At 41.5% G+C, this 22,065-nt stretch overlaps 1 protein-coding gene across 2 annotated transcripts in view; it reads left to right on the top strand.

Moving 5' to 3' along the window:
* TBC1D4 (TBC1 domain family member 4) overlaps nucleotides 1-5,520 on the top strand; it is a 99,335-nt gene extending 93,815 nt beyond the window's left edge. For both annotated transcript variants that reach the window (XM_063149443.1, XM_063149442.1), the window contains 2 exons: nucleotides 1,498-1,674; nucleotides 3,274-5,520. In XM_063149443.1, coding sequence (XP_063005513.1) covers nucleotides 1,498-1,674; nucleotides 3,274-3,501 — 405 coding nt within the window. In that variant the 3' untranslated portion in view covers nucleotides 3,502-5,520. The remainder of the gene's footprint in view (nucleotides 1-1,497; nucleotides 1,675-3,273) is intronic.
* Nucleotides 5,521-22,065: the final 16,545 nt, after the last annotated feature.

Here is a 22,065-nt window from a genome sequence, read left to right as displayed (position 1 = left end):
AATTGTGAAACCTCGAGCAGCGCTCCCCCTTCAGGTGGGTAGTTCAGAGATGACAGAAGAGCTCTAGAAAACCATGTCCATGTGCAGGGGTGGAGTAAACACTTGTGCATTCCTGTGGCTTGTTCAGGTTTGACTCTTTCAGGGGCTGTTAGATAAGAATTCATTTTTAGACACTGTAAATCTTCATTTCGTCATTGCATGGACTGTCATTGCCGTGCTAAACCTATGTCAGGCACTTTGGTGTCTTTCACAACTCATTGATTCTGGGAATGATAGAGATGGTAGTTTAACACTTCCAATACTCTTAGATGTTAAATCTGTTCAGTGCTCTGCATGGGCTGCAGAGCAGCCCTGCTGTGTGGGCAGGGTAGAAAGGGCTTTGTGCAAAGCCAAGTCTGATAGAGTAAGAATGGGTTATGGTGCCTGCAGAGCTGAATTGTGGTTACATGCAGGGCAGGGCAGCTCAGCTCTGCTGGCCTGGGGTGTGCCCTCATGCTGAGCAGCCTTCCACATCTGCATCCTCTGCCTGTACCCTGTGCTGCTGCCTAGCCTGGCTTCAGGGGCAGTTGTTTGGCTCAGTCTTGCAGTTCCCAGGACCATCCCCTTATAATGGGAAATGAAAGAAAAATGTTGATATTATGCAGATCTGTAATGCACAGATGATTGATCAGGTAGCTATGTAGAGGAAAATGGTATTTACTGAGCTTGAACACTACATATTTAAATTTTATCTCATTTGAATACAATAGAACAGTGAAAGTAAAACAGAACTTGTTTTGTCAGGGAATCTGTGTGTGTCTTGTGTTGGTGGAATGTTTGTGATCTCTAGGATAAGAAACAGAAAATTGATGTCCCTGTAGACATCTTTCCCATCCTAGTTTTAAAATCTTTGGTAATTTTCTGAAGCCGAGAGGCTGTAACTAGATTTGTAAACCGATCAGGGTCGTATGTCCCATCACTGTTAGAAGCTCAGTTCTGTGGTCTTCACAATGCTTTGTCCCTAGTGTATCCCAATAAAAAAATGGCACGCATCATGCAGGGATAGAGCACATGGAAACTGTAACCATGAAGAATGTTTTTACAGAAGTCTGTAAATGAGCTCTTGGAGTCAAGGGATCTAGATTTGAAGGCAGAGATCTGATGAATCCCAGATTTAAAAATTATGTCTTGAACTACTTAATATTCCTGAGCAACAGTCAATAAAACTTTGTCATATTATAAAATTCTTGGATTGCATAAGACTTTTCTGATGATACATCTCGTAGTAAGAAATGGTATTTGGTAATTGTGAAAGGCAGGATCCAATTTGTTTTGAAGTCTATGATTTATTATGGCTACAACTCTGTTATAATGCTCTTACTGTAGGCATCACCTTAAAATACTTTTTTGAAGGGAACAGGAAAAGCATTAATCAGGGAGAGTTGACTCTTAGTCAAACATTCATATGGAATAAGTCCTCCCTACTGTAATTAAAAATGGTCTTTTCTCTCATGGCAGGTGTTTGAGATGGATATTTCAAAACAGCTCCATGCCTATGAAGTAGAGTACCATGTTCTTCAGGATGAACTGCAGGAAAATGTGAGTCCCTGTGATGAAGGTGAACCTCTGGAGAAGCTGGAGAGGGCAAACAATCATCTGAAGAGGCAAAACATGGATTTGTTGGAGAAGCTACAGGTAAACAACTTAGGCTACAAACTCATGGTGAAGTCATTCCTGTGATTCAGCCAATAGAGGAAAAAGTATTGTTTTAAGTGTATGTAAGAAGTCTTCTTTACTGCAAGACCTTGTGGAGTTGAGCAGTTCTCTTAATTACAGTGATTCACTTCTGCTAGGCATACTTCTAACTCCTTTGTCATTCCTTGGACTTTTCCTTCTTGATTTAGATCTATTTCTTCTCGAAATCTCTCTACCCTTATCTGCCATAAAATCTGTTGGCAAAATTTGCTTATCTTTCTGAAAAGTGAGTTCCCTGTCCCTTCATCTCTCTGCTTCCCTGTTGGAAAGGTTTAAGAAATAATTCATCATACAGGCCTTTGGTCCAGGCCTTTGTAGGCAGTGTTGTTTTGTTTCCTTCTGCTGAAACTCACAGTCCTACTTTTGGAAGGTGGTCTCTCCTAGCAGACCTGATTACATCTGAAAGCCCACCAGACTTTTCCTGGTCAAGTTGTGCTTTAAAAAAGCCCTTCCTCCGTCACTGTTTACCCTTTGTCTCAGAGCTTGGCCAAGACTTGTTTCACTTGCAATATGTTGTATTGTCTTGCATTTTCTTGAAAGATTAAGTCTTGTTTTTTTCATCATCAGGCTATTTCTTGCTATATTTGTTAATTTGAACAAGTATTGCAAAGAGCTCAGAAAGCACTTTCAGCTTCTGAAAGAGAAAAATGGTAGAAAAAAGGGCAGATCAAGTCCTCATTATTTTTGTGATTGCGGGCTAAGGGTGCTGTGTTCTTTTGATACTGAAAACAGGAATCACTTGAACTTTTTACTATTACTGATTTTTCTTTCTTATTTTTCTTTATTTATTTACTGCAGCTGTGGCTTTTAGCTCTGTTCTGAAAATGCACCAAAGGCATAGAATAATTGAGTGGCTGATTTGAAAGGCTCTATGAAAGCTTTCCTGCTCTTTCAGAGTGCCTTACAATAATGCATCTTTCTCAGTGCTTAACCTCTTCACCTTTTTGTTTGCATAACTTCTTCATTCCTCTGCTTATACCCTTTCCTAGGAGCAGTCAGAATTCTTCCAGTACCCACAGAGGGAAGTGCTGCTGCTGTGGTACAGGGTTTCTTTGACTAGTCAGAGGAAGCTGTAGATTTTTAATTGGAGAATAGGGAACACAGTCTGCTTCTAGACTTAATGTTGAGCTTCTCCTTCCCTCCAGTCGCTTCATCCTAACTTACTTTATCACAGAGGGTTCCCTTTGTTCCATCTCTGTCAGACAGGTCATGTCTTCCAGTGCTACTTCAGCTGCTGATTTCCTTTTTCTCCCTTCAGCTCCAGTTCCTTGTTACTCTCAGCTGTCCCTTGCTTGCTGCAACTTGTATGTCTCCTTCCCTCTGTAAAGCTTGGAGAAGTTCTTCAGATTGATCGGGTCACTATGAGGAGATTTTGTGTATGATACACAGAGTGCATTCCTTGCATTGTCTGCCTACACAGATGTCTTTTAGAAGTAGCTACATAAAAACATCATAATTTTAATATTATGATACTATATAATAATAGTGAAAGAAAACTATTCAGAATGTATGAATTTATTATAATGTTATTGTTTACAGGTTGCTCATGCTAAAATTCAGAGTCTGGAAGCCAGCCTGGAGACTGTTTTGACACGAGAGAATAAAATGAAGACTGCAATTCAGTCCCTGGAACAGGAGAAGATAACATATCAAAAGACTCTTGAGCAGATAGTGAAGTATTTGCCAGCAGAAGTGTTGTCTGACTGTGAACTGCTCCTGAAGGAAGTAAACTACAACCCAAATAATAAAATATGGAGTAAGCCATAAACCAGGGTTTTCTAGGCAGCATTTCTTCAAAAACAAAAAGGGAACGAAAAAATGAGTATGCTGCTTTCAATAGCTACTTAGCAATAGGCAATGGTATTACCCAAAAATAGTGCTGGGACACTCATAGCTACAGATGGGCCTTCAAGTGTCAGAATGCAAATTCAGGCTATAAATTTTTTATGATTATGTAAATAAATCACAAGGGGGAAATAAAGGATTCTCACATGTAATTATGATGAGTAGATGTATATTTAGAGTTGACCTAAAGGAAAGGAGAAATTGGAGTAGACAAAGATAATGGTGATCTGCAAATTCACTTTGGATGTGCTTGTCTTGTAGTGAAATGAGGATAATGTGTCTTTATATATATGTATATTGAATATGTTGAACAATACTTGAAGAAAAAAGAAAAGAGAATGTAATTTTCCCTCCAAAGAGCAGCATGTTTCACATCTTCTGTGGAAAACCTGTGTGAACTCATGCGTGCCTCTCTTTTAATTCTACTGACATTGTGAGCACAGACCAATAAGCAGAACCAGTATAGTGACATGGTTTGCACAGAGGGAGCTGTAGTGCCACCCGCTGCCTGGGCTGCAGCAGTCAGCAGCGCAATTCCAGGTGCATGTTGGAACTGGAAACGAGCAAGCATCGCATCATAGCTCCGCCTCCATTGCCCAGAGCTAAGGAATCGTGTCTGCAAAGGCAAGAGCTAGCAGTGACTGCCACTTCCTTCCTGGCCTGTTTGCTTCCACCTGCCCGGGCCGTGATGGTTGATGGAGAAAAAGGAAGCACAACAGTGGGATGGGATTTATCCTGATGTTAATTTTCCACCCGAGACTTGTCTGTTGTAAGAGTTAGGGATGTCAGGGGCTCTCATTTAACCAAAGAAATGCTGCAAGAAGCCTTGTCTAATTGGGTTGGGATGCAGAAAGCTGTTTTAAATTTTGTTTGAGAAGAAAATTGAGGTAGGTTGCAGGAAGTTAAGTGTGAGTGCACAAGAGAGGACCAAGCAAGTCTCAGATATTGTGTACCTTTCAGTTTTCACATATACAGTGGCTATACATTTCAACGGGGATCCTGAAGTACAGGCACAGTTTTAATAACACTTACCAGGCTATTCCTGTTTTAATACTACTTTGTGGTCTTTTTTTTTAAACAAAAGTTATGAATTTGTGTGTTCTGGACAAAAGGTGGGATAAACTCTGATCATTTCAAGGGAGAAATTATGTTTATAGAGATATAAAAAAGTTGCATATAGATTTGAAAATGTTTTTGAGTGGAATTTTTGAGAAAGCTTAGACAAATGTGAAATAGACAAGTATTTTGGAGTGCATGTCTGAACCCTTAATTGCATTTTACTGTGGCTCACGTTATCCCTTTCTGTTTATACTGTATTTCAGGAAACACTTACTCGTTTTAGTAAGAAAACCAGTTAAGCAAAGTGCCAAATACAGCAGTGTCTTTTCACATCAGATTGTCCAGTTTAGAAAGCAAGGACTGACTACCACTGCTTTCTAAGTATTATGCTTTATGTTACCATAAAAGTGAGAAACAGCAGTGCTTACTTGCTGCACACTGCTGTGGAATTCAGGGGCTTCGGCTCTCCTGGGTTTTTTGTTGTTTTTTTTTTTACTTCCATGATGTTTTATTTGATTAAAGATACTGATTTACTTAACAGTCTCTCTTTTTACATTTGGGGTGAAAGGTCTTAACACTGTGTATAAAATTATGTGGAATCTGTCTAGATATTTCAAGAATGTCGTATTGTACTAGATGGGGAAATGCCAAGTGAAAAAGCAGTTCTTTGCAGTTTGGTTCAGAGTGAGTTTTAGCTGATGTGTACATAAAAATCTAATCCCAGGAACTGCAGCAGCATCTGTTACAAAGAACCAAGATTATTCAGATACATCTTTTTTTTTAAAGATGCACTGAATGAGCTTTATCCTCTGTTTCACTTTAAAATTTTTTCATGTAATGCCTGAAGAAATTCCAATAAATGTCATTGCTGCATTTCCCATAGCCTCTGGCTACTTTTATTTTTCTACCCTTCAAGTACCAATCTCATTCCCAATAGTATCATGCACATAAAATATGGAAAGGATCTGGCTTTAGTTTCTAGTTGTGGGGAAGAAAACCTGCAGGATTTGTAAAAGTACACAGAGTACAAGGATAGATATTCTTCTTGGGGATAATAATCTTACATTGTTCTTAACTGAAGATGAATTTTTTAAAGGTTTTTTTTCTTTAACAGTTCAGTTAGTATATATGCATGTTGAGAATAGTAATTTGATTAACTTTGTGTATCTAGCTTTGAAGGGGAGGAGGGTGAAACAACACATGGGAATAAACTACAGAAGTAGAACCACAGTGGGGTGAGTTCCTCATGGCAACAGGACACTTCTGATAATGTTTGTGTGCTGAACCCGAGTGCCTTGTAACTGGGCATCCCTAGGCCATGGAGCTTGAAGTCTGCACTCAAGCAGGCATCCTCCAGACCGTCTTCTGACGAGTAACCAGCAAGATCATCTAGAAGACTGAACTGAATGTGTGTTTGGTATAAACAGCTTTGTGGAGGGGTGGAATGTAAGAGAATAGTGCAGAAGGCAATCTCACACCTGAGGAGTTGCAGCTGTGCTAATCACCAAAGATTAGGAACAGCCCTGCCCTTAACAGGCCACAGCTGTGTCCAATGAAGAGTGCTACAAAAGGGTGGGGTAGCTGGGTGAGGAGAGAGCTGGAGTTTGTTGGCTGTGCTGTGAAGAAAAAGGAGTCGGTGCTGCAAGGAGCTGCTCATGAGAAGGTGTGGGAATTTTGCAGTAAGATGGCAACACAGCTTTACAGTTGTTTTGTGCAGCTTGTGAGGAGGGAGGTCTTAAGGTGCAGTGGGCCAGAGGCAGAGCTGCAAAGATAATTGCTTGGGAGAAGGGGCATTTCCAGGGATCGGAAAACTTGTTTTTCTATTTCTGTATCTTGTTTTTCTGATAGGAAAAATGTTTTCAGAACAAAGCTATTGTTCTCTCTGAGCTAAGAACAATAGAGCTCTCAATTTTTTCTCTCAATTTATGGAGAACTCACTCTTGAGGGAAAAGTATCTGCTGTTTTCAGGAACAGGTGACTCAGACTGCTTTCTGCTGGTAGAGGACTTGTTTTGAAGTCTGGGAACACATATGTCCTAGCTTGCAAACTGGCTGGTAAGTGAAGAGTATCACTTGGCAGCAATAGAGCTGAAATAAGTCAGTCTGGTAAGCAGGGCTAATGTAGGAGACTGGTATTCCCTTCTTTGATGGATGGAAAACCTGGCCAGAAAGTTGTCAGGATTTTTTTCTTCTCCTACAAAGTAGAGTATTTATTTCTCTCTATAAAAGAGGAATGTTTATTTAAGGTGCCTGAAAGTTGCATTTGTTCACTTTCATTAAAAAAAAAAATCAGATTTTACAGTAAATCAGCCTTACTTGAAATCACAAATCTAGTTAATCTTAAGTGGTTTGATTGTGCCCTCTTCAACATGACACTTCTCAGCTCAGTATCACTACAGGAAAGCTGAACAATTTGTAACGTACAAAAGAATTTCAGCAGTTTATCCAAGAATTTGATATTACTACTGTGATCCAGGGAGTCTGCATCTGGACACTTAATGTAAACCTGAAACCACATAGGTATTAGTGTGAATAGCTTTTTCTGGGCTGAGGTGAATAACCCCAGGCAGTGTTAACAGTGATTGTCCAGTCTGTCTTTGTAGTCATAGATTGGTGTTGACAGGCATGTGCAGGCTGTAACATGTCAAGATTTATGCCAGGCTATACCATCCTTTAGAAGAATTGTAATTGATTCTGTATTTCTGTGCTTCATCTTTTACTGGCAGTGTTAGCCCTTTAATTTAACCTATACTTTTCCTTCCTCAGTCTTTCTAGTGACTAGAAAAAAACAAAATTTAATGCTCTTTTCAAAAAAAGACATAGCCAATGTTTAGCTATATCCTTGCTCCAGTGTGCAAGAGAGAGTTTATATGCCTAAAGTTTAACATGTTAGCTCACTCTGTCTCAAAGTGTGTTGAACTATGCAGTAAGACTAAAAACCTGGGCAGTGAAGCAAAGATTATGGTGTGACTGAGCAGCTGACAGGTTGTGTGCTGGCTGGCTTGCTGTGTAGTAGAATCTGCACAGATTGGCACTTGATCTGTTTGGTTTTAATTTAATGTAGACCTTAACTGTGGACCAAAGGAAGGAGCTGGCAGTGCTCCTTTACCAAAATGTTCTCTTGGTGTTTTCTTTGAGTTGAGAAGTCTTCCAGTCCTTAACTGTTCTCTTCAGAGCTCTTGCTCAGCAGCCACCTTTAACAAGAAGTTTGGGAATTTTTGTTTGTAGTCTTACCATTAAAAAAAACTTCTAGAAGTTATCCAGATTCTTTCTGTGCTCAGATTGCAGCACTCAAGCCTTCACTCTGATAAAGGAAAGTAAGAAGGTTTTTTATTATATAGGTTTTGTTTTCAATGAGAGTGTGTGCTGAGAGATGACACAAGTGCCATATGTCATTTCTTGCTGGAACTTGCTGGGAGAAAGTGTTCCATGCCTGATGTACCCCAGAGCATGGCTGGTCCTTTTGCTGTCATGGCTACTGCTGGCTCAAATTGAACTTGCCATCAAACCCATAGATCACTTTCTGCACGACTGCTCTGTGGCCTCTCATCCCCCAGTTTGTACACATGACCAGAATTGCCCCATCCTAGGTAGACAATACAGGACTTGCTTTTGTTAAATTTCATTCAGTCAGTCATTGCCCAGCTCTGTAGTCTATCCAGAGGTCCTTTTATCCTTGAGGAAACCCACAGCTCCTTCTAATTTGATACCAGCAGCAGACATGGGGACTAGAGATTCCCTGGGGGACAGTGTGAGGTGCAGAACCAGCCACAGTGACACCACAGTGAAACCATACTGACACCAAAGCCTGGCTTGCTAAACACCCAGCAGCCTGTGAAGGCTCTGGGCAGGCAGGCCACCGCTCCATGCTGCATGTTTGGGCTCCTTGCAGCAGGTGAGGCCAAGCCTGGCCTGTGCACTGTGTGCCCATTTGTCCCGTGCAATTTGTGCTCCCAAATGCTCTCTTCCAGTTTAGTGTTACATGCTGGGACAGCACTGGCATGCAAACCAAACTGCAGAAAGTAGATGAGGATGAGATGTCCTTTGTGCACACCTGATTCTAATTCAAATTGCTGCTGTGGGCAGGCCCTGAGTGCCAGCCAGTGCTCCTTTGGTGCTGCTCCTGCAGGATACAGGACTGGTTCTGTGTGGAGCTGCTGGGCTGTCCTCTGCAGCACTCAGTAAAGGGCGGGCTTTTTTTCCCCTCCAGTGCTACAAAAGAACATATGCCTGCATTTTTTTTAAATGATCATTCTCCTAAAGCTGATCTGGAAGAAATCATAGTTATTAGCTTTGTGCTTGACTGTTGCCCACGAGGTGTCACTGTTGGTTTGTACATGCAGCTCATGTGTGTGTGGCAGTTTAGTGGCTGCTGTGGCTCTTCCTTTAGAGAGGAGGATGAACTTGGCCCTCTGTCTAATGAAGCATGGTGCTCTATTTGCACGCTGTTTGTAATAAAGTGTCACGTTCGTGGTCAAAAACTTTATTATAATGAGAGGACTTACTAAATGACATATAGGGCTTTCTCAGAAATCAATGTCTTGCAGTGTTCAATCTTCACTCTCATGTAAGAGAATTATGGAAGCACTTCACCCTTAAACAGGCATATATTTTTCTCAGCAATCTGATCCAAGGTGTCATCTTTTCCACTGTTCTGTTTGAGCAGAATTTGTGTTTCTTGAAAGCAACATCGAGTTCATCTGGTCTAACTGCTGTCTGATTTCACACATAACCTGTTTTTTTTTTTCTTTTTAAAACAAGGCTTCCTTGCAATAAGCTTCCCCATGTCTACTAAATCTCAACTAATTGGTTATTTTTTCCTAGTTTTCTTTTAATTATCTTACTGGTTTTAGTGATTAAAAGGAAGGTGGGGGATTTACTCCTAATTTTCCTACATCTACAGAGAAAACATGATTTGCTCCTTCCATTTTCCAGTTAAGACATTTTACCTCCAAGGGCATTGCTTTCATAGTGAGCACTGTGTTTGCCCTGAAATGTGAGGACATGTTCAGATAATGTGATGTTCCAACCGCCCAGACACAGCTGTTCCCAAATGCATCTGGACACCAAGCACAAGACATGTCTACCTCCCAACCAGAGCCCAAATGCTCAGGTAATTATGGCATCAGCAATTCCCCAGGGACCACTGGGCACAAGCAAAAAAGATCGCAGCTCTTCTACAATGTGTTTGCTTTTCTAAAAGCACCAAATTATAGACGGGCCTAATGGGTTGAAGGTGCTTAAAGCAGGGCCAGTGCACTTCATGTGCAATATACCATCATTTGAAAAGCTATCACATTGTGGAAACATCATTCAAGTGCTAATTTAAATAATACTAACATCTGAAACGAAGGCATGTTCTGACATTTATAGGTTTAATGTCTATTTCTGCACTCTACCAAAATAGATGGGCTGTGGGTGGTTCTATGATTATTGCTGTGCATTAGCAAGACAAAAATCGTGTAGGCAGCTGCTATTATGCCTGAGTAAATATAGATGAGGGAGAATCTATAGAGTAATTTTTTGATGTCACATGTTTATTTAAGATATAATTAGGAACAGCATTAACTTCAGCAGTGCTTAAGGCTTTGGAGAGGGAGAGAGTATCTTAAAAATTCAGTGACCAATATGCCTCCATGCTGCATAGCCTGGGGTCCTGGTAGCAGGCATGGGGTTGCACAGTTCTGGGAGCAGTGATTCCCTGCAGCCCTTTGCCTGCTGAGCAGTCACGGCTATTGAGGCTGGATGCATTGTTAAAAATCATCCTGACCAAAATGTGAGACCTTTGTGTCCTCTTCTGTTGCAGTGATCCTGAAAACTTCGGAGGGCTTTGATAGGCTGAAATGGGTATTTTTGCACTGACTTTTGGAATTGCATGTTGTGGAAGGAGGAAAGGCAGCAGTTCTTTTGAAAGAACGTAATTTTATCATGTTTTGCCTTAGACAAGTAAAAGCTATATCATTCCTACTCTAAATGGGAAGGGAAACAAGGAATGCTGAGTTCACAGTGGCGTAACTGCATTAGTAGTTTATATCCTTGGCAGGAGGATAGGATCTTTTTTTCCCTTTAGGCCAGCTGGCCCCCACATGTGTAGCTGCCATAGTCCTGTTTGCATTCTTCACAAAGAGTGACCCTTCTGACCATTTCCTTGACTTGTGATTGATGTTCTTATCAACATCAACCTGCTGGAAAAACATAGTATCTAAGCTCTTGTGTATTCCTAAAAAATATATTTCCATCAGCTCAATGGACAGTAACATGGCTTTCTATCTTTCTTTTGTGGAAAGGCAGAGAGCCTTGTCTGGCTGTTCCTTGGGGTTAGTTTGCATGCTCCTGCAGAAATTGTGCATAGGCAATGCTGGAGGATGTTTCATTTAAAGGTCCAGGGTTTGGATCTTGGTAACACCCCTAGCAAATGAAGGTGTTGGGTTTTTTATTTCTAACTGCCTCTCAGTAGAAGACAGCCTGATGTAGCTAAACAGCCCTGGAGGAAACTTCAGCTGAGGGGGCTGGAGATGTGTAAAGTGGTTGTATGTGGGAGGGCAGGAAGAAATGGAATTAAGGTAGGAAATCATAAAGGAGATGTGACAAACACTTGTTCTTTTATAGCAGCTTGTTTATACCAAAGCTTATGATACCATGTCACTTTTTGAGGAATTCTGGCTTCTTGGCATTTGTCCTACTTACCCCTTACAAAAAGTACATATTTTTCCTAGCACCACCTGAAAAGATTATAGCATCCTGGAGAGCCAAAGCACTCATATGGTGCAAAGCTGCTAAGAGAAGAACACTTGATTTAGGAAATATTTATTTGTGATGTAACAGAGCCTAGAGAGATGCTACAACACAAATCTCGTAAGATGGCAAAAGATGCACACTGTCCCAAAAATTTACCATTAAATCAAAGAGTTGGGAAGAGCAGCATCAGCCCAGAGTAATTATGGTCAGTTTAGGCAGATGTACAACTGTATTATATGTGCTTGTAGAGGTGGGATGATTTGATTTAACATTCATCAAGCTTTTTGGGCAACAGTGACTTTTTAGAGACACCTCCAAAGAGTAAATCTTACTCATCTAATTTTGATGTCCACCTTATTCTGTCTATGATGAGTCCTAAAATATTTACTCCTTCCTTCTCTCCCATCCACTGCAAATAGCAGCAAGAAAAGTATAGGTGCAGCACCTCTTTTCACAGCCTCTATATAATAGCCTAATGGTTAGCACAATTGTTAAGGAAACAAAAATAATGGTTTCTGGTCAAAAATGCATCTTGGAAAAAATTCCGGCAGTGGAAACATAACATGGACAGCTTCCATAGCCTCTTTGTTTGTTCTTATTCAAATCATGAGCAGGACTGAACCCTCAAAGGATCTCAAGTACTGACCCTCCCACCCCCCTGCCCCCCCATTTCTGACATGCTTTGAGGGAAATTATAATGAACATGCTATTAAACAAAACATGAACCCTCAGGCTGTCGAGGCTGTGGCAGATCCTCTGCTCCTTTGAGTGTGCTTCCTCCCCTGTGTGAGCTTCAGTCCTGACAGGACTTTCCAGTCCATTCTTGCTCCCAGACTCCAAAGTTGGGATCTCTAGTCACCACATTGGGGAGGGCAGGAAAATGAGAAGAGGGAAGTGTGATGCTGTCACTGTCTCTCCACACATGCCAAAGCTGCTGTTCTTCAACTGCAATGTCGCCTGAGCTAGAATTTTCAGGAGGGTTTATATTTCTTTTTATTTTCTTCCTTTTCTTTCCCCTCATCTTAGGGGAGTCTGAGTGTGAAGAGAGTCTCAGTGTAAACCTCTGAACACAGAAATAAACTGTAGTCCATCCTGTGTGCAATAGGAAAATGAATAGCCATAAAACCTTGCCTGGAGCTGGAGTGAAAGGTGAAGGAGGATTTGCTGCTGCCTGGGGCTGCAGGGGAAGGAGAAGGATTTGCTCCTGCTGCTGCCTCAAGTAGGTAGAGCATCCTGGAGTTTAGGGCCTGCTTCCATGTATCTGTCATGAAATAAATGTGTGCTTGATCACCATCCGTAGTGTGTGCACAGCAGCAAACCACTCAAACACAGCTAAAAGTGTAATGGCCCAGAGGCAGGAAAGGGAAAGAAGAAACAAGAGAAGGAGGGAACACATACTGCAGGAGAGGACGAGGGCTGGGATTGCATTGGGCATGTGAGGAGAAACCTATGCCACTTTTCTTTGCCTGCTGGATGTGCCTGTCCCCATAAGGTTTGGAGTCACAAAGTGGGTTGGGATATCTGGCTAGAGCTCTGCCAGCAACCCTCTCCAAGCTGTAAACATGTCAAGGTATAATGTTTACTGCCCTTTCACAGTAAGGATGTAGGGAGGAGAAAGCACCTACCAACAAAATCCTTTGTAGACCTAAAGCTAACTGATGGCACCCACAATCACAGCTCCCCACAAACAGGGTTCCTTTTCCACAGGACACAAGTCACACATGAAGTTTTGCCACAAACACAAAGTCACTGTAACGCTGAAAACATTTTCCTCTTCCCAAAGAGCAAGTTCAGCAAGTTCACTTAAAACTTCTGAAGTCATGAAAAGGAAGAGGTGAGCTTCTGAACAAAGATCCAGTGCACAAAATCCCTGCATCTCTTCAGCTTGGCCTCTGACCTGCAGGTGAAGAGGAGCTCTTGTTTTCAGAAAATCCAAATGCCAAGTCAGGCAGTTAGAGCACACAACCTCCTTGGCATTAGCTTTTTTATAACCCTCCAGATGTAACAGCACTCTTACAGTCTGATTGTTGAACTTTTATTTTTTCTTTATGTCAGAATATACATTGGTCTGAGCATGTAAATGAAAAATATAATTTCATTACAGAGGAATCAAGGATGTGTAGCATATTTCTTTGATTTTGTAGGGCCAATAAAACTTGTGTACTGAGAGTAGCTTCCTTTAGTCGTCGTTTTACAGAAGCTTTTATTACTCCCTTTGCCTTCACATGAAAAGCCACACATAGTCATGGCTATTAAACCATGTAGGATTAACTGAGCTTGCAAAGGTTTGGGATGTTGAGCTCTCTGCAAAGTCTGCTACCTAAGCATTTAAGCACTTTTCTCATTTACATAATCTAATTGTTACATTCATTGAAACATATTCTCTCTTCCAAATCCTACATCTGATCTCCACTAGGTAAATGTCAGAGCAATTAGATAGAAATGCATTAGGTACAGATGGGAGGAAAAAGAAGATCACCAGTTTCTCAGCAGCAGGGTTTGCAGCCCTTTAACCACAGTGCAGAGCGGATGTGATCACCAATCCTATCCCCTTATTCAGTTTTGCCCCTAACAGCCATGGGAATAAAGAAATGTCAGTAAAAGTAACTGTTTCAGTCAATTCTTTCCTGACCACAGCTTGCACTAAAAGCTTTATTTTCTCTGTGCTCTGCATGCTGGAGCGAAAGACAGAAGGAAGCCAGGTAGCTCACAGAGAGCACGATTCACCGCAGCTGTGGCAGGGAGGGATAAGGAGCAGAGCATCAGGCTGAGACAGAGATGAGCCAGGCAATTGAGATGTGATGCAAACTTCAGAGAAAACAAGACCATGTCGATGTGCCCTCCCTGTCTGCCTCCTACCCCCTGCTCCTTCTGCTGCAGCCCTGAAACCTGAAGTGAAGGGGCAGATGAGCTGCTCCACAGAGGAGTGAGGGCAGCAAAGGCAAAATGGGCTCTTTTGGGCTTGAGGAACCCTCCTCAGCTTTCCTCTGCTCTTTCACCAGCTCTTTGCAGCCCTCTGATGATGGCTGAGATAGGCTGTGGAGCAGGAATGTGGCTCTAAGGAAAAGGAGCGCAGGTACTGAGGGCTCAGGGAGAAGTTTTGGGGAGGGCACTTGCCATTGATATGGGAAACAGGCAGGAGGCAGCTGGGAACATTAAGGCTTGAGAGAGGAGAGCAACCTTTCTTTAAGAAAATGGATGGGGGAAGCAAAAAACAGAATTGAGGGAGCCTACCTGTGGGTCATGGAAGACATATCAAACAGGACAGCAGTGTTTCCCAGATGAGGGCTGTGCAGTGCCCTCGCTGGAGTGTGAAGTTCAATGGGCTGTGCTACTAGTAAAAATAAATAAATAGGGGGGGGAAAAAGAATGAAAAATATGCTCATATCTGATAGATGTCAGTAGTCTTGCACTATGGAGTACTTGATGATGGTGATAAAAACATCTCATGCTCTTTTTGTAAAACCCTTGACTGTGAGAGAACTTGATAGGAAACAGTCAAAACTGTTGGTTTTAATTTGTCTCTATCACCCAAATAGAAAAATTATGTCACAATCAAACAACAAACTGATAATAAAAAAAAACCCAAAACAAAACTAAAAACCAAACAAACAAACAAAAAAAAAAATCTCCAGAATTTCACTCATTCCTCTAACAAAGAGAGCTACATGTAATTGCTGCTAGATTTTGGAGACTGAAAAGAGTAATGAATCCAAACCCCAGGCTTTGTACATTTGCAAATTTGTACAATACACACAATAATAAAATTGTATAGAAATTTTTGGTTAATCTTTGAAGATTAATTAACCACAGGGCTGTAGTGCCTAATTTTTATCACCTTGATTTCCAGATAAATACTTTCCAGGGATTCCTGCTGACTAGAGTTACCCATACAACCTGGGTTTGGTCCTGTGTAGTCATGAGCTGTTGCTTCAATACTGCCCCTGAAGTTTTCCTTAGAAACTGATGACTGGGAGCTAATGTTAATGGGAAATCATTTTAGAGTATTAAGCCATGACTCAACTTTCTTAAATCCAAAGGAGATTTGGTGTATGTGAAGAATGATTGCTGCTAAGAGCAGGATTGAAAGGGAAGTACTGTATTAAATACATGCTTCATAAAATGCTTAATAGAATATACACTTATTAAAGTAGATAGTGGAAAAGAATAGAAAGAGAATTTCTCACCTGAAATAGTTAGGTAGAACTGGAAATCTTGGCTGTGTCTTGGATGTCCTTCACTGCTGCAAAGAGAAAGTCTCATCTCAAAGGAGGTGGGTTAGAAGACATTTTTTGTCCTCATTTACCCCAAACTGTTTAGGCACTTATTTGAGTATTTCTGCAGGAGGGGAAGAGTGGGAGAACTCCAGAGGATAATCCTGGCTTTATGTTGTCTTTCAAGTAGTTTAGTCTAAGACTAGAATTACTCCCTGGAAAGACCTCTCTTGTTTCACTGACTTTTGAAGAAGTGCTCAATTAATTGGTGTGCCTAACTTAGTTGGGTAAACCTAGGCCTAAACTATGGGATTTCCCTGTTGGTGCAATTGTGCCATGCTGTGTTGTGGCTGCTGAACTCTTTGTGGTTTTGGGAGTCCCTCTCAGAACCCTGGTGGCTGTGATGGAGGCCCCTGTGTCAGAGGCCTTCTGCAGCTCCTGGCTCTCCTCAGTTCTCCCTGACAATGGTGGTTTTTAGTTCTGAGTGGTTTTACACCACCCAGGGAAAAGTAACAGATCTCACCGAAAACCCTTAGATTTTCAAATGAAAGGAATGTAAGTACAAGAAGTATTAACAAAATCCTGCTCACCAGGGTTAAATCTCTCCTGCTGTCAAGGAATCTCTCTGAATAGCAGAATTTACCTGTGCTGTTCAACACAGCTGGAAACAACAGGGTAAATATTGCATAAGGATGAATTCCAGTATGTTATGCAGATCTTTTTAAAGGTATCTGCTGTATTAGTACCAGTTATTTAAACAAGAAGCTTTTCCCCTGGATCCTGAAAACAGCATAACAAAAATAAAATTTGTTTTAATTTTTTTTTTGCATATGTGTGTGTAACTTCAATCATGTTTCTGTATTTCAGGGCTGAAATATAATCATGAAAGTTAACACAGCTCTTCAGATTGTTCTTCTTTCTGTAAGCATGGCTTCATAATGGAGATTTAGTGGGCTGTAAACAGGATGTCATATGGTGCTCTCTGTCAAAAATTAATGATGGCAATGAAGATTAAATTATTCTTCCGTGAAAATACAGCACATATGCAGGGAGATGTTTGCAAGCAGGCTTAAAATAGTCCATTCCCTGAGGACAGCCTGGGAGTTTACTGGCTGCTCCCTGTTCCTTGTGAGAGTCTGGGTCTACCACAAAGAGGAGCTGTGTTTAATTCCTGCAAAACCCTGGGACACAAAGGGAGGCTTTTGTTTCTCTGCCTTCCAGGTGGAAGCTGGAGTCTGTGGAGCCTGGATAATCTGATATTCAGCTACCTGCAGTGTGCTCCCAGTGCTCCAATTTGCACTGCTGGCCTCCATGCGCTGCCCTCCCTTGTCAGAGCTCAGAGTGTTTCGGTCTGTGAGGATTCATTGTCAATCTGACTCTGCATGTTGAGCTGGGTGGAGAGAGGGGGAGACGGGATTTTCCACAAATGGAATCCAAAAACCTGCAGCATATTTGTATGAAAAAGGTTTCCATTCCATCATCTGCTCCTGATTTTTTTCCCCTAGATGCAGCACGAACATGTCAGTGGGAGAAGAAAATATTACATTTTCTGAGACAGGTTTGTCCTGATGCTGGCTAGCATGGATAGCTTGATGTGCCAAGCAAAGCTGTTTCCTGTGAGGCACGGTTTTCTGTAAATGCAGCTCTCAGGAAGCCTGTGGGGCTGCTTTCTATTTCATTTGTTGGCAGTAGATGGCTGTCTGCCTCTGCAGAGCCTCAGACCAAGCCAGAGTATTCCCCAAGCTGCCTGCTTCTACACTCCCTGAACCTGTTTTCCATATTACCACTCAGTAAAGATGTAAATATTAAGCAGAAGATTTCATGCCTTCCACAAGGGCACAGCTTTCTCAGTGAATTCATTCCTGGTACTGGGGAGAAAATTAGGAAACTACATCTTGGAGAGAAGACGTCATTGTGACCTTTCATTCCCTTGTGAAAAAACTACCACCAATATTTCAGCTCAATGATCTGTCTTCTCACAGCTTCAGCAGTTACTAGTTAGGAACCTGAAATGCATCAGGTTTGGGGATTTTTACATTTTTTAATGTTTTGGTTTTTTTCTTAGCCTTGTGAGCTGCCTTGATTTATTTTTTATTCCCATCATTTATATCCTGTGTGTCTTCTCATGTGAATCCCCTTGTGAGTAGATCTTTATAGCTGCATAATACTTTGAGCCACCTAGCCCTGGGAAAACACATCTTTCCCCCTTGTTTTTGAAGCTTGTTGTCTGTGTTCACGTATGCTTAGAATTTATGAGACAATAAAAGTGAAAGAGGGGGGAAATAAGGTGACTACGGGACTGACTCCATCCCCTGGCACAGGGAACACAGTGCTTTGTGGCAGGAGGCAGCTCATTTCAAACAGGTACTGTGCTGGACCTGTGACACATATGGATGTGTAAACTGAGTCACACCTGACACTTCAACTCTCCCTTGAAGTTTTGTCTCTACAGCAAAGCAAAAATATATCTGATATGTAAAAACCAACCAGTCCCATCTCTGCTCCTTCAACTGCTTACATATTTCATGGGGAAATTTACTCCCCTTACAGACTTAGTCTCTCAGTAAGCAGTGAATTTTGTTACTGTTGCTCAGGAACTAGCTGAACAACATAAATTATTCTGGTAAACCAACCAGAGTGCAAGCATACCTTTCTGATTTGAGCTATTAGAGATTATCAACACTGGCTCCTGTTTTGGGGCAGAGGTGACTTTTTGTTCCATAGGCAAGGGAACCTGGCAGGGCTTCTCGGTTTTGCCTTTCAAGTGGGGAGATGTGTGGCACTTTCAATGTTTCTCAGGATGCAGATGTTTGCACTGCCTCCTGGATTTTCCAGGCCATCGAAGTCAGTTCTGAAATGTGATTAAATCAAATTTTATATGGGGAGTGGTGTATTTAATGAGATTTTTTTCTTCTCAGAAAAGTAGTAGATTTTACTTGATATGCTGAGATGTGATCCTTGGCTCTTCCAGTTGTTTTGGGGAAACCGGTAACTGGGATGTAGCCACCTAGCAGGGATTGTCTAGAAGAGAGGGTGAGAGCAGAATAACCCCCTGTGCCTCTGTGACCATTGCCCTATATACTGTGTACTCCTGTGCTGTGTGATGGGCAGCTGCCTGCACCCATTTTCAATCTCCATCATATATACACTTCAACATTTTCCTATTCTGGTCACTCTGTTGAGATCTCTGCCATGGTTCCAAAGTCTGCATTTTGCATCTCTGGATTTAGCACAGCAGGTTTTATTATATCCAGCGAGCTGTATGACCATTTTTGTGTCTGTGAATGCAGGTAAGGACTAAACCACCTTCCCAAGAGAATCCCCTCAGCCCTGGCATGGATCAAGGATTTGCCACCTGCTCTGTAAATCCAAGTCTGCAGCTGCTTTCATAGCCCAGAGATGAGTATCTGTGGGCCTGGGACAGAGACCAGACATGTGGGCAGCCTGTGGAGAGGGAATGGCAACGTGCTCCAAATGGCAGAGCAAGGTGGAGATGTCTGCCATGAGTTACTGCAAGGCTGCCTTCAGATGTTGTTTGGTCTGCTGTGGGCAAGGAAAAGAGATGGTCAGAGCAGTCATTTGTAGATCACACCTTCTGTCCAGGCCCTCTGTTTACAGCTGTGGTATTTCTCATCAAAAACAAAGCTTGTGGAGAGTGATTCTTGTGTGGCTGGGAGAGGTCCTTTGCTTTGAATTCCATCCAATGTAGAGTGCTTGTCCAGGCATCCCTTTACCACAGCTGCCTATTTTTCAGTAGGATGGACTCTTTGAATAATGTATTGGCACTTCTTGTAGTGTCTGTCACAGGTATTAAGTGCAGGCAGTGACAACGATAGATACTGAACTGCATTTTCAGATAACTCATCTGTATTTCTTCATCCATCCTGTGAATTAACTTGGGTTGGGGATTCTTGCCCCAGAAGCCCCAGGAATTGTCTTTAAGCCTCAAAATAGAAGACCAGCTGAAGTTTTAGAAATGCTACCTTGTTTTGCTCTAGCTGCAAAACTGCTCAAGGAGCACAGTTTAAGGGGTGGTATAGCCACTGCTCACACTGGCCTCAGGATGCAGGTGTTTGCACTGCCTCCTGGATTTTCCAGGCCATCGAAGTCAGTTCTGAAATGTGATTAAATCAAACCCCATTTTATTTAATAAGTAATTTTCCTTCTGGCTTAAGTCAGTTAAGTGGTCATTTCTAGATTTCTTTAAAAATTCCCCCTGGAATTTGGCCAAGGAAAGCCAAATTCTGGTATTAGCCATACTAGAAGGTAAAGACTTTGCCCCTAAGCAATGTACAGCTCAGCTGAATCTAAAAATGCTGTTTTATACTCCTTGACTGAACAAGTATACATAGTGTTTTCAAATAAACTATATTCTTCTTGGACATGGCTATCAGTGAAATTGAATCCTAACTACTGCTACAAATGTGGCCCACCTTGAAGGGAGAGTAGCAGAAAATATGAAATTTGTTGCTGGCAACATAACAACTGTGATTGCAACAGAAGCAGCTCTGGAAAGACTGCTGTCCTTCATGTACTGAGAGGAAAAACAGAGGTGAAAACAGTCAAGAGTGAATGACCATCATTAAATTTCTGTGGAAACAAATAAATAAATAGAGCCCTCTGTAAGGGTAGCAATGAATATAAATAGGGAATAATGTTGTCTCATTTTAGACAGTGTTCCCACATATGACAAGAACAACTCTTGAAATTATTGAGAGGTTGTGTGTATATTTTGGGAAATTTACAGCTATTATCTGTGTATTTCAAATAAGTCAACAAATGGATGGTTATCTGAATAAAGCATCCAACTTTTGTCTTCTATTTGATCTTTCTAGCCATATGAGTAAGCCAGTCAACATCAGAGGCTATCTCAAGCCTAGGAGAAAGTAGCTGAGTGGAGATATTATCTTTCTTCTCTGACTTATCTCAGAGAAAAAGCCCATGAATAATTTCATGACTTTCTGACACAGTGGACTGCAAATACCTACACAGTGGAAAACATCTCACTGCTGCTGTATATTTTCTTTTTTTTTCCCAAGTTCTTCATTGAAGAAAAATTGAAATATGTTTTTCCTCAATCCTGTCTCTTCCCCCAGTTCACTGAAGGAATCTTTTTCTGGATACCTGTTTTCAATAAATTAAACTCTGTGTATTCAGTTGCAGTATAGAAAGGGACATCAGCTGGGACATCAGAATTAATAACCTCTACTCTTTTTATCTATGGTGGTCTCAGAAAAGTACAAAGGCAGATAAATATATCTCTTCTCATCAGTACAGGCTATATTTGGAAGATCTCATGTGATGTAGATTTCCATTGTTTAATCGTTCCAGAAAAAAAACCCAAACACAACACAACAAAAACAACCAAAAACCCCCCTTACAAGTTCTCAACCCCTGAAACAATGATGGAAAATCATGGTGTCCCCCTGTGTCTGTGGGTCAATGTGTCCTTTGGGAAATTAGAGGTACCTTTGTGCAGCATTTACAAGATTACTGTGGAACTAAATGAGCGCTCTCTTTCCCATCTGAGTTGCTCTTGAACCTGAATGAACCTGATGTAATCACCAGCTCTGTGTGTAGGGCAGCGGAGGCTGTCAAACAAACTAGGGAGTCCGTGCTGTTGAGACAGAAAATGGGCAGCAGGAAATGTCAAAGGAAAACGGACCATAAGGATGGAGTCTGGAATGCAACTGGCTGGTCTTGCTTACTCTGTTTCTCAGGTTGTGCAGAAGAAATGAAAGGTGTGGGCTTTTTTTTTTTCCCCACAAAGCTTGCTCACAAAAAGGGGCATCCCCTTGTAGTGGGGACTCTCTAAAATCTCCTTCTCTTTATTCTGGAGTGGGCGGGAGGCATGGCTGGTGTATTGTGTCCTTTTTCTTTTCAATATTGCAGTTTCATTCACCCCCTCTACCCCTGGAAAAGCCTAGATAAGTGTGATTGATTACCTGCTTGGTTCTGCAGCAATTTATCTCATTCAAAATGCTAATTTGGACCTATTCATGCCCAGGTGAGAGAGAATAATTTTAAAGGCTTATTTAAAATCCTCCATCAGTTCCTAAGTTCTTTATTAGCATGGAGAGAGTATATTAAATAAACTCGAGGTTTTCCCCTGAGCATCAGGGTGTCACACTGTGTCAGGCCCATGAGATACATCATGGGTGCTGTGACAAGGATGGGCATCTGAAACACAGGTTCACACTTGTGTGAGGCCCAGTGAGAACACAGTGCTGTAGTTCACTGCAGACCTTATCCAAAGTCCATGACTTTGGGTATCCAAAGAACTCTATGTCACCATCAGTCCTGAATTTGAATTTTTTTTGAAGTTCAGCTCAAAGAAGAGCAAAGTGACAAAAAATATCCCATTTCACTGGAGAAACAGCCATCACCTTGTTGGATATATGGATGTTTTTAATTTATTTAAGAATCACAAGTAAGACTTCTCTTTATTACTAAATCATTGGTAATGAAAATAAGTC

The sequence above is a fragment of the Melospiza melodia genome, chromosome 2, assembly GCF_035770615.1.
Source record: "Melospiza melodia melodia isolate bMelMel2 chromosome 2, bMelMel2.pri, whole genome shotgun sequence".
Lineage (NCBI taxonomy): Eukaryota > Metazoa > Chordata > Aves > Passeriformes > Passerellidae > Melospiza > Melospiza melodia.
Note: the sequence above shows the minus strand (reverse complement) of the source record. Positions and strands in the feature narration are given on the sequence as shown.